The following is an 18,150-nucleotide window of genomic DNA, read 5'->3' as shown; positions in this document are numbered from 1 at the left end:
TATATGTTGTAGTCACTGTCCACAGGATTACATATATGTTGTAGTCATTGTCCACAGGATTACATATATGTTGTAGTCACTGTCCACAGGATTACATGTTTGGTGGTAACTGTACACCTGATTACATGTCGTGTGTGGTGGTAATTGTCCACCTGATTACATGTGTGTGGTGGTAACTGTCCACCTGATTACATGTTGTGTGTGGTGGTAACTGTCCACCTGATTACATGTTGTGTGTGGTGGTAACTGTCCACCTGATTACATGTTTTGTTTGGTGGTCACTGTCCACCTGATTACATGTTGTGTGTGGTGGTCACTGTCCACCTGATTACATGTTGTGTGTGGTGGTAATTGTCCACCTGATTACATGTTGTGTTTGGTGGTAACTGTCAACCTGATTACATGTTGTGTGTGGAGGTGACTGTCCACCTGATTACATGGTGTGTTTGGTGGTAACTGTCAACCTGATTACATGTTGTGTGTGGAGGTGACTGTCCACCTGATTACATGTTGTGTTTGGTGGTAACTGTCAACCTGATTACATGTTGTGTGTGGTGGTAACTGTCCACCTGATTACATGTTGTGTTTGGTGGTAACTGTCAACCTGATTACATGTTGTGTGTGGAGGTGACTGTCCACCTGATTACATGTTGTGTGTAGTAGTAACTGTTCACCTGATTACATGTAGTGTGTGATTGTAACTGTCCACCTGATTACATGTGTGTGGTGGTAACTGTCCACCTGATTACATGTTGTGTGTGGTGGTAACTGCCCACCTGATTACATGTTGTGTGTGGTGGTAACTGTCCACCTGATTACATGTGTGTGGTGGTAACTGTCCACCTGATTACATGTGTGTGGTGGTAACTGTCCACCTGATTACATGTTGTGTTTGGTGGTAACTGCCCACCTGATTACATGTTGTGTTTGGTGGTCACTGTCCACCTGATTACATGTTGTGTTTGGTGGTAACTGCCCACCTGATTACATGTTGTGTTTGGTGGTAACTGTCCACCTGATTACATGTGTGTGGTGGTAACTGTCCACCTGATTACATGTGTGTGGTGGTAACTGTCCACCTGATTACATGTTGTGTGTGGTGGTAACTGTCCACCTGATTACATGTTGTGTGTGGTGGTAACTGTCCACCTGATTACATGTTGTGTGTGGTGGTAACTGCCCACCTGATTACATGTTGTGTGTGGTGGTAACTGTCCACCTGATTACATGTTGTGTGGGTGGTAACTGTCCACCTGATTACATGTTGTGTGTGGTGGTAACTGTCCACCTGATTACATGTTGTGTTTGGTGGTAACTGTTCACCTGATTACATGTTGTGTGTGGTGGTAACTGTCCATCTGATTACATGTTGTGTGTGGTGGTAACTGTCCACCTGATTACATGGTGTGTGTGGAGGTAACTGTCCACCTGATTACATGTTGTGTTTGGTGGTAACTGTCCACCTGATTACATGTTGTGTTTGGTGGTAACTGTCCACCTGATTACATGTTTTGTTTGGTGGTAACTGTCCACCTGATTACATGTTTTGTTTGGTGGTCACTGTCCATCTGATTACATGTTGTGTTTGGTGGTAACTGTCCACCTGATTACATGTTGTGTGTGGAGGTAACTGTCCACCTGATTACATGTTTGGTGGTAACTGTCCACCTGATTACATGTTGTGTGTGGTGGTAACTGTCCACCTGATTACATGTTGTGTGTGGTGGTAACTGTCCACCTGATTACATGTTGTGTTTGGTGGTAACTGTCCACCTGATTACATGTTGTGTGTGGTGGTAACTGTCCACTTGATTACATGTTGTGTGTGGTGGTAACTGTCCACCTGATTACATGTTGTGTGTGGTGGTAACTGTCCACCTGATTACATGTTGTGTGTGGTGGTAACTGTCCACCTGATTACATGTTGTGTGTGGTGGTAACTGTCCACCTGATTACATGTTGTGTGTGGTGGTAACTGTCCACCTGATTACATGTTGTGTGTAACTGTCCACCTGATTACATGTTGTGTGTGGTGGTAACTGTCCACCTGATTACATGTTGTGTGTGGTGGTAATTGTCCACCTGATTACATGTGTGTGGTGGTAACTGTCCACCTGATTACATGTTGTGTGTGGTGGTAACTGTCCACCTGATTACATGTTGTGTGTGGTGGTAACTGTCCACCTGATTACATGTTGTGTGTGGTGGTAACTGTCCACCTGATTACATGTTGTGTGTGGTGGTAACTGTCCACCTGATTACATGTTGTGTGTAGTAGTAAGTGTCCACCTGATTACATGTTTTGTTTGGTGGTCACTGTCCACCTGATTACATGTGTGGTGGTAACTGTCCACCTGATTACATGTTGTGTGTGGTGGTAACTGTCCACCTGATTACATGTTGTGTGTGGTGGTAACTGTCCACCTGATTACATGTTGTGTGTGTGTGGTGGTAACTGTCCACCTGATTACATGTTGTGTGTGGTGGTAACTGTCCACCTGATTACATGTTGTGTGTGGTGGTAACTGTCCACCTGATTACATGTTGTGTGTGGTGGTCACTGTCCACCTGATTACATGTGTGGTGGTAACTGTCCACCTGATTACATGTTGTGTGTGGTGGTAACTGTCCACCTGATTACATGTTGTGTGTGGTGGTAACTGTCCACCTGATTACATGTTGTGTGTGGTGGTAACTGTCCATCTGATTACATGTTGTGTGTGGTGGTAACTGTCCACCTGATTACATGTGTGTGGTGGTAACTGTCCACCTGATTACATGTTGTGTGTGGTGGTAACTGTCCACCTGATTACATGTGTGTGGTGGTAACTGTCCACCTGATTACATGTTGCGTGTGGTGGTAACTGCCCACCTGATTACATGTCGTGTGTGGTGGTAACTGCCCACCTGATTACATGTTGTGTTTGGTGCTAACTGCCCACCTGATAACATGTTGTGTTTGGTGCTAACTGCCCACCTGATAACATGTTGTGTGTGGTGGTCACTGTCCACCTGAATACATGTTGTGTGTGGTGGTAACTGTCAACCTGATTACATGTTGTGTGTGGTGGTAACTGTCCACCTGATTACATGTTGTGTGTGGTGGTAACTGTCCACCTGATTACATGTTGTGTTTGGTGGTAACTGTCAACCTGATTACATGTTGTGTGTTGTGGTTACTGTCCACCTGATTACATGTTGTGTGTTGTGGGAGTACTGTCCACCTGATATGTGATGTGTGATTGTCATTACTGATTACATGTTGTGCATCATGGTCACTGTCCACCTGGTTACATGTCGTGTCTTGGTCACTGTTGTTATGGTTACACATCATGTGTCATAATCATCATCCTCATGTTTACGCTTGAGTGGATTTGATATAAGTGATGACGTGGAAGATGTGATGGGCTGTATACGTATTGAGGGCTGACTGCTGGGTAATGAGGTGGTAGCCTGCTGATTGGACGACAGCATCGAGACAGAAGGTGATGTCTGTGGTAAACTTGCCATTTTCATCTTTGGAGCAAATGATGCCAATGATCCTCCTGTAGAAAAATACATTTTTTTTCTTTCATGAGTTTGTGAAAAAAAACTTCAGTATACAGCCACTTTTAATAGACCTGATATAAACAGTTTATGTCTTAATGTCACAGAAATTGTATATTGCAAATGATAAGAAAATAACTCTGGTTTTGATTATTTGTAATTTGCCCTCTTCTTCTTCCTTTGAAATGGTGAAAGCTGGACAAAAACAACAGTCAGTATATTGCAATTAAAATGTTTCAGCAATACATATATTTAGAGGACTTTTGGGCTAACATTTTCTTCTATCAGTTCTCCTAAGAGGATTTGTACAGAGGAGGTGAGGTGTACAAATCTACCACTTACAGACCTACAGAGGAGGTGAGGTGTACAAATCTACCACTTACAGACCTATCTGCATATTCCTGGTTTTTAAACAGTATCAATTTAAAGTGCATAATGAGTACCTCAAAAACACTGTTTCCAACATATGATTAATAATGAAATAGATGATTATGAAAGTGACTTTCAAAATATTACTTGTAGAAGATGCATTTTTAAACAAATGATATGAGAGGTTGATAAGTGGTTTACCCTTATAAACTGTAATAAATTATTTATATTACATAATAAAGCTGTAACCAACCTCCTGCTATTCTGATGGCTGGCTTTGTAAGAACAGTTGGCTGTGATGATGGTTTGGTAACTATGGTAACTGTTGGGATGGAAACACTTTTTGTAACTACAGTGAGGCCACCTCCACCAATTTTGCCTGAAATAAAGAGTACCCTTGACATTTGTGTGTACTTAAAGTGCACCTAAATAGGATTTGTAACAAATCTCATTGAACCTTTCACATCTCTTTGTACTAAATTAGTTTATCAATCTGACTTGAAATTGTCAACATCAAATGTCAAGATTTGTAATTTTAAATTTAAAAGTTGACCATCATCATTTCTTATAATCCTGGAACAATGCTTAATATGGCACTATTAATAGTATATAACTGTTATATGCTAGAATGTACCCTAGATTATGATACAACATATACTACAATATATCATATAATATACTACATTATGTATTAATTATACTATGATATCATAGTTTATTTACACTATATTTTAAATTCTGTTACAAACTATGGTGTCACTTTATGTATTATAATGTTTTATAGTATATAAAGTGTACAACTGGTACCTACATTGTCTTATATTTTATTTCAAGTAATTGATGACTATAAGTTATCTTTTGAAAAAAAGTCTTTCTTTCAAGAACGAAAATATCTCCCACAAATTGAGTATGGGACGTGTTTATCTGAATACAAACCATGTGGTGTGATGTTGATACGCTGATGAGATAGTGATCCTCCAGGAATTTGATTCATCCCAATCTGTAGTCTTGACTGATGCTGTATAAATGAAAATGAGAATATCTTTGAGTAAATCAGTTTTTCCCTCCAAAGGTTTGGAAATATCAACCATATGTACATTCTGATTTCATGTTCATTGGTAGTAGTGAACGTACTTAATAAATGTTAAAGTAATCTTCTACCTGACAAGCTGATGATGTAATATACCGACACATGAGTATTGTGGTCTCTTGTGCTTCAAACCCTCTAACCTTCACAGTGTATCAAGGTCATCTAGTCTTCAACCTTAACTTTCAACTTAACATGGTTGTAAAGGCTAAGTATTACCAAGAAAGTTCTTCATGTAACTGGCATTTATCTCAGTTACATTGGATGTTAGTTAAGTTGGTTAGCAATAGGTTAAACAATTAACATTGAAAGTGGATCAATTTTATAAAACTGAACAAACATACAAACATGTGTCTTTGGTAGCAATGCCCTTTGATAACAATAACCATTTTACAAATTTCACTAAAATAACTATAAGATTTTAAAAAATAACTCAATGACTAGATGTCTCATAGTTGTTTAGGAGAAGACAACATTGAATTTCTATCAACTTTAAGGTTGGTAAGTTCATAATTTATTCTCATGTCATTGAAAATATCCTGTTCTATCTGTTAATTTCAAAGAATGACTAACATCTGTAGTAATATAATTATGAAATTTTTTTGCCCAACTTTTTCCAGCTTATTTCAAACTGAAACAATAAATACAACATCCATCCCATTGGTTCATACAGACCAGAATGATAAACAAATCCATTAATTTTGTGGTAAAAAGTTTGCATGAAAAGCCATTTATACAGCAACAAGTATAAGTTTAATGCTGGTCTCTTCATTTTACTTGTTTTTTTTCACAGTCCCTATACTTACCTTCTTTGACACTCTGTGACCAGCCATTTTATAATTTGGTGCAGAGAGACAATATCTATCTGGCGGTAGACGCAAGCCTGTGTAAGGTTTGATCAGTGGCAAAACCTGACTGTTCTTGTGTTTGGCAATCTCCATTAGCAGCTACAAAGAAACAAACAAAAATAGCAATATGAACTTGAAAACTTATCAAAAACACATACAAAATATATATACTAGTATACATAAAAAAATCTCTATTTTACATGAAGTAAGTTATATGATAAACCAACTTGTACAATCACTCTTGTTGGCCTGGATGAAACAAAAGGGATCTCACTGTAAGAAGCAACAAAGGGATCCTGAGAAAACCACCATGAATAGGCTACATTGACCCTGTCACATTGTGTCTGATCTGAGAACATATATCAAACCCTTTTTTCCTGGTGTTCAGTAGATGATAAGTTGCAATGTACAGAAAATACAGTGATTTCATCTTCAAGCAGAAATAATGATTTTTCAATAACAATGCAAATTTATGAGACACAAAAGTTTTACTGGTGACTCCATTTGACATCAATTCATCTTATATAACTGATTTCTCCAGCAACAGAGAGAGAGAGAGATCTTTTCACAATTATCATGTTTTTATATCTTCAAGATCTACATTTCACAGCAACAAAAAATGGCATTGACAGAGATTCCATTGCTCTTTATTGTTACATCAGATTGATGTAAAATTTCTCTTTTTTTTGTGCAAGCTTCTAGTTTCATTTGACATATAATAAGGAGACCAGAGTGTACTTTAACATCAAACATTAGGCTGGTGACAAAGCTTCTTATAATCAGTATAAAACAGAATGGTGACCAGCAAATACCATGTTAATTTAGATACAGTCTTCAATTCCACAGATTTTGTATTCATTTCATATTTTCATCATTTTTCAACAAATAAATCAAAGTAATAGTACATGAACTTACCACAGATAATATATACACAGGTTAGGCTTTAAAAAAAAGGAACAAAAAAAAAAAGAGAAAAAAAAATGGGAGCCCAAACACACACTGTGTACACCACATCTACAAATTTGCTACTTGTTGTTTTCATATGTTCTCCCTTTGTAAAGGCTTTTTCAGTAGTATCTTATCCAGAACTTTTTAACATTTACATATATATACAAAGGAGATGGATTCAGTGTTGTTTCAAATCACTTACATCTCTTGGTGGTGGTGAGGTAAAGGAATGGTCCATTCTACACTGAATAGCCATCTTGGTATCTTCAAGATCAATGTTCTTCTTGCTTGCATGAGTGGAATATACTTTAGCATCATCCAAAATATCTGTGACATATCCTGAAAAAGCAAAGAAAAAACCTTTATTACCTTAAGCTTGAGATTTGATATCCAACTCCATGACTATATGTTGTCAGATACGGTAAACCTCCGGTCAGTTCGAATAAGCAGGTAGTTCAAACACATGATTTTTTAAATATGAAAATTTTCTGTCTAGTGATAGTTTGAACCCTTTCTGTTTTGTTTCACATACATTTTGAATTGTTCTAACATAGCACAAGACTGCAAGTCTTAATATTGATATTGCAGTGGTGTCACAATAATCACTCATGATGTCACTATTCACATTGACATAAAAACACTGTGAGTGGCAGATTGTAAATAACCATCGTAAGCAATTGATAACATCATAATATACACATACATTTCACTTAAATAGCACTGATGAGTAGTGTGATTTATTTCACATCTTGCCCAACCACAAAATGAAACCTCTGGGGAGGACAAAACTACTCTAGATCAACCAGTGTTACTCCCCAAGAAACCGGCATATTTACACCCACTTTGTAAATGCAATTGCCTTTTCACAATTATTACCATTAAGTATTGTTAATTATGATGTCATCATTTGAACTGCAAATCAGCATCTTAGGGGTAAATTACGTTGTAAAGTCGTTCCGATGACAGCCGCATAGCGGTCGAAACATGTCAATGATTACCATATCAGAATAAAAAGAAGAAACGTTCTTAGATGTTGAGATTCCTTTATTTTACTAATATGTTACATACATAACAAGGAACTCTAGTGAATACTGCATGGTCTCCATTCAGGAACATTGCCGCTTTCTTAAACTTCAAGAGTGTTGGTTCTCTCATCTCATCATGTTTCTCGAAGCTAAGCAATCGGTAAATGTTTATGGACCATGGGATGTTGGCATGTGTTTTGTCAAATAACACCATTGTTTTACTTCACATTTTAGAAGATAATCATGTCAAGACTCTTTCAATAATTGTAAAATTCATAGATATTTTAGGTTTCTTCATCACAGTATCCAAAGTTATGATGATCAAAATGAAAACTGTGACTTCTTAACAGTCAATTAACAAGTGTTGCAGTACAGTGTTTCAAAAGATGAATAATTTTATAATAAAAAACCCTGCCCCTCAAGAAAATGCCATTTCTGACCGGTAGTTTCCTGCCCTGCTAGGACACTTCAAGATTTTTGGGCAATGACAAAACTGAAACTTCAAAAGTCGAAACACAAACTGATTCTTTATTCATAAATTACAATCATGAAAACTCTCAAGCTTTCTTCAGAGGGTTGGGCATATTTATGCCTGATATAGAGTAGATACTCAAAATAATTTAAAACAGATTTTTCATTAGGTCAATACAAACCTTGCCAAAAGTGGTCATATCAAAATCTTATTAGCCTCAACATGTGAGATTTACAAGAAGGTTTCATACTATACTTTAAAACATTTGCAACAAAAATTGGCATATTTCTGACAAGGCTCAATAACCAATGATGGTACACAAACGTACATTATTCAGTTGTCTTGCTTTTTGGTTAATCAGAAACTTTAGCATCTTCACTGCTAATAGTGTGGCTGAAAATAAATCACATGCAATTACATGTTCACCTATAACATTTTCACGAAATTAAATGACTTTACACTGTATAGTCAATGGAGAACAAAGTTAGTGATATAAATTTTTATTTTCAAGATAGATAGCTGAAATCAATTTTTCTTATGCAAATATATCTGGCGTCATAGTGACTATTGGGTCATGTTGAAATCATGACAACCTCATCTGTTGTAAGAGAACTCAAAAGTTTTTTTTTTTTATTTCGAATGACCCTGCATCTGATTTAACTATCTCTCATCAAAGCACTAATCTTATAACATAACAGGACGCTGGTCGCCGTTTTATTATCTGACATAATTGCGTCGAAAGCCGCGTAAAACCTCCAACATTTTAACAAATTCGTCAAAACTGGAGTCGCAAGAACGATGCTGTGCATCTCATTTGAAAGGTAGTTTGAACTAAAGAATGCATTCAAACGCTATCATGAAAAAAATATACTCACTGTAGACAAACTCTAACATTGCATTAATTAGTCGTGGTTCGTATTCCAAAACCCCCATATCTTTCAGTATAGCTGCCATAACCTGTGCATCGCGCGGCGTACTCTTTGCAGGAGCGGCCATTTTGATGGATGCTCTTTCAATGTAACTATACATTTCGAAATTGTAGACGAAAAAGTGACATAATTACTTTTTAAGTAAGATAATATCTTTATTGAAAACAACCTCTATAAACAATATTTATTTCACCATTGTATTAAATCAGCAATATTTCACCATAAAGGTGAATTATAGATGTAATTATGGAATTCGTTTCGGAAAAATGAAATTATGTTGATGGTAATTTTGTACAGCCCTCAGGTAATGGCCGAAATGGGCCACTTTTCGATGGTCGCTGTATTTGCAGCGCTTATATTTCTGACATGGAGAGATCTAACACACACAGAAACGACACATGATGTACACAAAGACATCAAAGCTCCTAAGTTTGCTAAAATGGCAGCACCAACGATCAAATTTTTGTTTTGGTAAGCTTCAATGTTCGTCAATGTGTCATGTGATCTTTCAAACAACGCAGATAGTGTTAGCATTTTAGAACTATCACCCTGAAAATTGTATTATATATTCGCGATGTGTCTGGAATAGCATGTCATTCGTATTTATGTGTGTGTGTGTATATGGGTATTTACATATATAAATGTAATTATAGTGACTTACTGTCGTATATATATTCGAATGTTGTAAAATTTATGGGAAAGATGACGTGTTCTTCGTTTTAATTAATTCTACTGTAATGTTAACAGGTAAGGCAACAACCCGCATATGGGTAATGCTGTCGCCTTTGAGGAAATGTTACTGCTTTAAGTAATCAGTTAGTTACCCAAATGCAGGGTCATTTAAAATGGAAACAAAATATAGTTATTTTTGCAACAAGAAAGGAGATTGTCATATTGCCATGGCCCAACAACCAATGCAACATTGTACAATTTTACAAAAGAAGAGAATAATTCAGTCTCACTTTTTGTAAAAATCTTTATCACCTTTGCTGTATTTACTTAATCATTAAGTTTTACAGAAGATATTATATATGTATATATATATTTTTATATAAAACCCATACTTAAGAAGTGAAAAAGTCTGCACTCACACACACACACAACCAGATTATTACTGTTGGGTGGTTCTTTGAGAAGCTTATTTATTTTTTCAAACACATAAAATATAAATTTACATACAAAAACAAGAAATATCTTTTAAAAAGGTTAAAACTTCTTATAGCATTTTGGTGACTTTTATATTTTGTACCAATACCAATGCAACGTGTTATACTGTTATCAGACAAAAAGTTGCAGCTTGCTATCCGCAATCTGTATCTAAACCCTAATTGGCATTTACATCTAAACAATATTAAGCAATGGGAGACTCAATAAACAAAAATACAAAATACACAGAGGAAATCCCAAAATGATCTTAAAACAGCTTTGCTGATAAATGTGTTAAAATGTTAAAATTGTGTTGATGAGGCCATGTCTGTATATGGTTTAAAATATTTTGATGCTTATAAATTTCTCTTAACTTATGAGGACTTTCTTTAACTAAATAAGTTGATTCATTTTTTCTGGCAACCAAAGTTTCAGACTTATTTTGAAAATTGCTGTCAATCTTTTTGGTAGGTTCATAACAACCAGTTTGACAAGATTTTGTAATAGCAAAATGTGTTGATATTAATGAAAATTTCAAAAATATAAGTTAATGTTTTGTAATGATCTGGTGTGTATTGTTTTACAGTTACTCCTGAGGGTACCGGAAGGTCTATGACCAGTATTTCCATGCTCTTCAAGAGCGCTTTCCGTCTTTAATCGTTGAGGGTGACAATTATCCGCCGCCCTCCGGTAAAGCCGCAATAGCACAATTTCTAAGTATAGCAAAGCTCTTAATCATTGCCATGATCGTATCAGGACAGAACCCCTTCCCCCACCTCAACATGGAGACTCCAAGCATATTCACTTGGGCTATCTCAAACAAGGTATGTATACTGGTCTTAATTTTGACAATGCTATTGAATGACTGCAGTCAGATATATTACTTTATAGTAGAATGCATATGGTGAAAACAGTACTGTAGCATAATTATATGTGGATTATAGAATACTGAACTACAAGTTGAAATCATTGTCTACCATTTTTGTCTTGATGAACATTAACATTTGTTGCATGATAGGACATAACTGTGATGGAGAGTGTATAGAAATATAAAAAAATTTATTTTAGTACCTTAGGAAAGAAAGTTTACGATAATGTGTCCTATTGAAGCCCAGGTTTTAGGGCGAAGCCAGTAGACGATAACTAGCAAATTATTAGATACTGCCTTGAACCTGTTGTGGCTGATTCTCCGGATTTTTGCTCACCCTATCGTATCATTCCCCTGCATACTCTCATGTATCGATGCGGACGGCCTAGGACCCATCTGTACTGTAGTACTGTAGCAATAACAGTGGTATACCACAGTAATGTAGCAATATTAGTGGTATACCAAAGTCCTGTAGCAATATTAGTGGTATATCACAGTTCTGAAGCAATATTAGTGGTATACCACAGTACTGTAGCAATATTAATATAAATATAAACTTTATTTGTTTTACAACAATTGCGAAACAAGTTATTTAAACAGTTATACCACAGTACAATATTATCACTCTTGTTGGCCCGGATGTATTAGCGCGCGAGGGGTCCTGTAGCAATTGGTAACAATATTAGTGGTATACCACAGTTCTGTAGCAATATTAGTGGTATACCACAGTACTGTAGCAATATTAATGGTATACAAAAGTAATATAGCAATAATAGTGGTATACCACAGTCCTGTAGCAATAATAGTGGTATACCGAAGTTCTGTAGCAATAACTATTGTAATTTTATTAGTACAGGTGTACTGTAGCAATGACTTTATTGTATGTATACCTCAAATGAAAGCTCAAAACAACATATGTGATTGAATTTGTCTCACACAACCCACATTCTTAATTGGTGTTTCCTAAGCCCCCTGGCACATAGTAGATTTCTAACACCAGATAGGATCTTGATAACAGTAACATTTGATGGCTGGATATTGATAATTTTAACTGTTGTATCTTTTGTAGAAGATTGGTCTCTTGCAGTAGGAAATTATGATTTTCTATATTTCTTCAATGATTATCTTTTGGTTCATTTCCAAACTCTAGTGTCAATAAATAATTAATATCTTTATTGGTACATACATTTGACATTAAGTTAAATTGTACTGAGATTGTGGTTTTCATTTGTAGATCTATGCCTGTTTAATGATATTCTTCATCAGCAATGCAATAGAAGGACAAATGATATCTACAGGTGCCTTTGAAGTTACATTTAATGGTGAGTGTCTTATGACTGAAGTAAAGTAGTAGAATATGGTAATGGTTTTTATAAAATTTATTAATAAATTGATACATGTTTATGGTTACTGAAATTTCATTATCTGTTGGTATTCATGGTTTTTATTTCTTTTTATTTTTACTTTCTTGTTGAGATATATTGTTTTGTTTAGAACATTTCATATATACAGTTAAATATTTATATCATTTATAGCTTCTATATTTTATTTTATTTACTTTATCACAGATGTCCCTATCTGGTCTAAGCTACAAACAGGAAGAATCCCAGCCCCAGGAGAGATGTTCCAGATCATTGAAAACCAAATGAATTTAAACCCTAATCAGCCCACGTAGAATATGTAGTAGTTCTGATATCGTACCTGCTCAGCATAAGTACAGGTATTTAGCACAGTGTTAGTCAAATAGACTGGACAGAGAGTTTTATGCTATTGAGTAAAATGTTGTTGTCAACATCATAGCAACCTTGAAAGTACTAAAGTGTTAGTACAGATATAGTGTGTACAAAACAGTGCGTTCAAGATACTGAAGTTCAAACATCTTAAATGAAGATATCATAAAAAGTCTATGATGTTGTCCAATGTCATCCTTACACAAGATTCATGAAGAGAAAGGTATCTCATTAAGATTGACAGTGAGACTGATTTCAGAAAATAAAATTAATTTGTATTCAAAATAACATTATTATTTATACAGCTTCAATTGTAGTGATGTGAACTTTTAGTCTCTGTTTAGAGAGTGGTACAGTTTATCTTTGTAATAAAGAACTGCTGGTCCTTGTTTGTAGTATACTTTGAATGAGTTTCAAGGCTTTAAATAGGTCAGATTTGCATGTAACAAAACTGTGGCAAAAACAATTGACATATTTTCTCTTTTATTGACAGGAATTTGGAACACAGATGTTGGCATTGATTATATGACATTGAGTCCTCTCATGAAATCTGAAGAATGACGGTCTTTGTTGAAAACAGCTATGCTGTCTACAAGGAACCTGAGGAGCCTATCAGATGAAGTGTTGCATTCATTGTCAACCAATCACTGACAAGATCTGTGTCAGTTCTTGTCCTTATGTTGTCATGGTTGAAAAGAGAGATATTTACAAGACTTCAAGAATACAACAGATAATATGTGCAATTTTATTAAGTTCTGTAAACCTGCGGTCAGTCCAGACTGCTGCACCAATACACATGCAAACACTCTGTGCTGTTATAACAGATGATTTCTTGTACAGAATTGTGGTCTCAAGTTGTGAAAGCTGGTGAATGCATTGTGATACTAATAGAGATGGAAGAAATCAAACTGTCAAGTGACACACACATGTGTAATTTGTGATAACATAACATTCAACCAGCATTGTTACAGGTGATATGAATAGTGACCACATCAAGCAGTTAATGTGACAATATTGTCCTTTCAATAGTTACTATGTATATCTCAAACTTGATATGTTTTTACAATTTAAATTATAGTAAAACAATAATAGAAAGTGTTCACACTATCAGTGGACAGAATATGTTTGAATTATCTGCCAATCTGAACTGATTGGAGGTTTACAGGAACAAGCAAGTATTTTGTGAATTGTTTGTGATGATTGAGAATGATTAGAAAATTGAATACATTATATCCAGAGAACCAGGGAATTCTCACCTGGAAATCACCTGTATATATAAAAAAAAAGAAAAAAAATTGTCCTGAGTCCTAGAAACATTTAGGTCTATAAAGACATAGTGTATGTAATATATGGTATAATTACATTGGTTTTTCAAAGAATTTTTTTTTCTTTTCCACTATTACATCTTGATTCATATCTGAAAATGTTCATTATATTAAAAATTAAATGAAATTCAAAACAAGGTTTTAAAAAATCTTGATTTTGGCTTAGTTTCATGAACAAAAAATAAAAGAATTAATTTTGGAGAAAAATTATGATGAAAAATAACATTTAAATATTTTTTTTGTCAGAAAAAGAATTATTGAAAAGTGTGTTTTTTGTGTAAATTTATTGTGTCACAATTCGTTCAAGTTTGAAGCACAACAGATGAGCAGGACACAATTTTCACTTTTGATACACTGTTTCAACTTAGTTTTATGTAATAGTAATCTTGCTTGTATGAGTCAGAGACATGTTTAGGGATGACGGTTGTAAAGAATAGTGGACAAGGTGAGTATATGTGAGGTTTTTGATGTTATTGTAAAACTGTATGTGTTATATTAGTGTCAGAATTACACGAAGAGTTCTATAAATAATGTGTAGTAAAATGACTTATAATCAGCTCAGTTGTAGGTTAAAATGTGCATATGTTATCTATTTAAGAAATGGTAATAGTAATGTAAATCAGTGAAGTCTTTTTGTGTATAAATTAAAATATTCAGTTACTGAGTCTTAGTGGTATTGACTCGTTATTCAATCACAGAGTCTGGATAGTTGTATAAATTAAATATTTGTTCAGTGAGTCTTGATGATTGTATAGACTGATTGTATAAATTATATATTCAGTCACCATGTCTGAGTAAATGTACAGACAACCAGTAAATATTCAGTCACTGAATCTAGGCAGATGTATGGACTAAATATATTGAGGGAAAAAAAATTAATTTACATTTGAAATATGATGTTTCCTTTGTCCAAAATGTTTTGAATAATTCATCAAAGTAGATTTTGTCCTACACAGTATTGTGGTTTTTTCCAGAAATGAAAATAAGCATTTTCCCCTGTCTTTTTCCCTATTAAAACTTGGTACCTCTTTTTTTCCACCGGAACGGCTTTGATGTCTTGCTATCTATATCATCATACTGAGGCTTATAATATTTATGCAATATCATGTTTTATGTAACATTCTACTCCAGCAATCCATCGACTGAGTTGGATAAAAAAAAAACTAAAAAATTCCATTCTGATAATGCCATGTCAAAGACTTAAGAAAATAACATTTTCAGCAAATATTTTTGCAGGTTTATGTACTGCAGCATTCATGCACATTGGCTACTCTTAATTAGAATGTAAATAAGAAGTTTAGTATGTATTAGGGGAGGAATAAGAGGTAATTTATGCATTCTTTTATTTTTCATTCTTTCTACATGAATATTCTCATTAGCATGACAAGCTAGTTGTCAGAGCTTGCACTTTGACACCATCTGTAGCTATGTCGACCGAAGCTCGGTAGACTAGAGCTGATTTTTGTAAGCCAAATGTATTTGTAGTTTTGAAGATAACCTGATTCCCATGGGCATTGCAATCTGACTCAGACTCTTAATTCTTGGAATAAAGCTGTTTTTGCAGAACCAGGTGAATTTCAAGTGTGATATCATTTGAAACTTGGATATATCATTTGGTGCTATTGATTTACATATTTCTTGCCCTTCTCTTGAACATCGGTTTGATCAAGCATTTGTCATGACTTTGATGTAGATGGATGTCTGATATTTTGGAAAGTTTCAGCAGGTATATTACTCAAGACAATCAAAGCCTGTATTAAGATGGTTTCTCTATGATGTAGGTATATATATTCAGAAAGTTAACGTGCGCTACAACTGTATTTCAGATTAGCACCACAAACATGTGCACAACACTTTTAATTTCTCCTGTAAGTTTTGATTAAAATTATGATTGTCATGGTATTCTTAAATTACGATATCTATTTTGATTTCAACAAAGTTGTTCACCTAATCAAGAAAATAGGTATTTTTCAGCCATTGTTAAATTGCTATTTGATACTTGGCCTGAAGATTTACAGTTTAAGACAGTTGCTACAGTACACTCACACTCAACCTCTGGAATAGCATATTAATGTATGCACTGCTGTTACCAACACAGAGACCTTCATTTCAAATTGAATTTAGTTCTTTGTGCAATACTTGTACTGTCAGCTATAAAATATGACTATCTGCAACTGTGCTTACAAAAAACAAGAAATACAAAGAATTGTGGTGTTGACATCCAATTGTATTGTTTCACTGCCAATTATACTGTATAAATATGAAAAATGAGTCTCTAACATTACATTCCATATAGGTTATAACAACATTATTACTCGCTATATTTTCAGTCAGAGTAAAAATACAAATTTGCTGAGAAATGGATTCACATTTTCCTTATTTTAAAAATTTTAAAAGCTATATATTTCCCTCAATTTAAACTCTCATATCGAGTGCTATAAGACGAAAGATTGCAAATATAATGGGATTGAAGAGGTCATTCACTTTACAGGAACCTTTAATTATTCCTCAATATTGGTTTTCAATGCCAATCATTGTGGAGAGTTCAATAGATATTGTATTTGTAACATAATATCAATCTCACATGTTCATTATGTTATTATTTAATTTGAAAATCAAAGGATGGAGGTATGTTTTAATTTTCTTTACCTTTTTGCTGCTTTCATTACTGAATAATCAGTTGGTATATACATCAATTTTTTGCTGTCTTTTTTCTCTCTGCATGAATGTTTTATAATCAAGAATTTTTCTCATACACAACACCGATATGCAAAAATCATCCGATCAAAAGACTCATGATTGTGATGATAAACTTGTATTTAAAACATCACATTACAAAACACCTAATTTTTTGTGGTGTAATAAACGATAAAAAAACTCTTGTGTGTATATGGTTGGTTTGTTTGAACTGTGAAGGATTTTTATTTGGATACAAGGGATGATATCTTATCTTCATATTTTTCCTTAGCTGACGTTAGTCGCTTATGCCAAAAAAAGCTAGAATAAGTAAAATTTGTCAGTAAAGGTAACAATCTTCAGTATGAAGACTTTAGCTTTGCGCAGTTTTGAAATTCTCTCCATGTACCAGGTTATGTAAGGTATATATTCTTCTCTTTATTAAAAATATATAATTTTGTGATTCTGATCCACTTATTTGTTGTCATATTTTTACTTTGTCTTTTAATACACAGTATCTAGGATCATTTAACATTATCCCACAGCAGGTCAATAAATAAAGGTCATCTTCAGTTCATATATTGATGTGAAAATGTGAAAACTATTATGTACAATATATATGATGTCATTGATTCATTTCAAATAGAAGCAGTAAGAATTAAGTGTCCTGCCCATAGAGATAGCCAAGACTTCAAAGAGGAGTGAGTCTGTGATATCGGCTTAAAAATCACAAACCGCCCTGAATAATAATTAGCCACATGCTACAAATGATTACCGAAGATTACATTAGTCCAATGCTCTATATCATTACAATAGTATTTCCGCTAATCATAATATAAAAGATCAAACAAAATGAAGATACAGCACGTTAACATAATTTTACTGAAAACTCAAAATTCTATTAAAGTAAGAAAATATATGAACAAAAGAAAGATTCACAGGTGCACTGGAAAAGTACGAGGTAATTTGACCTTACTTTCAAGTTAGCCCAGATTTTGTTCTCATATGTATGCTATTAGCCTACCTGTTGGAAAATCTGGCCAACAAATTTAATGTTGGCAACACAAAGTCCTGCGGTGACCTATTCTGATACCCTTGACCTGGCATCATGCGTCCATAAACAATTTAACACTTTCGACTTCTTCTCAAAAACCCCAAATCCAATTTCAATGAAATTTTGC

The 18,150-nt window shown here is 34.6% G+C and overlaps 2 protein-coding genes across 2 annotated transcripts; one reads left to right on the top strand and one right to left on the bottom strand.

The window, feature by feature from the left end:
- Positions 1-2,893: 2,893 nt before the first annotated feature.
- LOC132561941 (transcription initiation factor TFIID subunit 9B-like) lies at positions 2,894-9,306 on the bottom strand. Its single transcript, XM_060226657.1, has 7 exons — positions 9,171-9,306; positions 7,001-7,137; positions 5,809-5,949; positions 4,852-4,933; positions 4,169-4,294; positions 3,048-3,545; positions 2,894-2,907 (listed from the first exon to the last, which is right to left on the bottom strand). The coding sequence occupies exons 1-6, from the start codon at positions 9,289-9,291 to the stop codon at positions 3,331-3,333; spliced, it is 822 nt and encodes a 273-aa protein (XP_060082640.1). The 5' UTR covers positions 9,292-9,306; the 3' UTR covers positions 2,894-2,907; positions 3,048-3,330.
- A 221-nt stretch (positions 9,307-9,527) lies between these two features.
- Positions 9,528-17,438, top strand: LOC132561944 (thioredoxin reductase-like selenoprotein T1b). Its single transcript, XM_060226661.1, has 5 exons — positions 9,528-9,695; positions 10,957-11,194; positions 12,473-12,560; positions 12,807-12,958; positions 13,462-17,438. The coding sequence occupies exons 1-4, from the start codon at positions 9,532-9,534 to the stop codon at positions 12,911-12,913; spliced, it is 597 nt and encodes a 198-aa protein (XP_060082644.1). The 5' UTR covers positions 9,528-9,531; the 3' UTR covers positions 12,914-12,958; positions 13,462-17,438.
- Positions 17,439-18,150: the final 712 nt, after the last annotated feature.

The sequence above is a fragment of the Ylistrum balloti genome, unplaced genomic scaffold (genome assembly GCF_031769215.1).
Source record: "Ylistrum balloti isolate Yb309-2 unplaced genomic scaffold, AGI_CSIRO_Ybal_v1 Utg371310, whole genome shotgun sequence".
NCBI classification, from domain to species: Eukaryota; Metazoa; Mollusca; class Bivalvia; order Pectinida; family Pectinidae; genus Ylistrum; species Ylistrum balloti.
The sequence above is the reverse complement of the archived record's forward strand: the minus strand, read 5'-3'. Positions and strand labels throughout refer to the sequence as shown.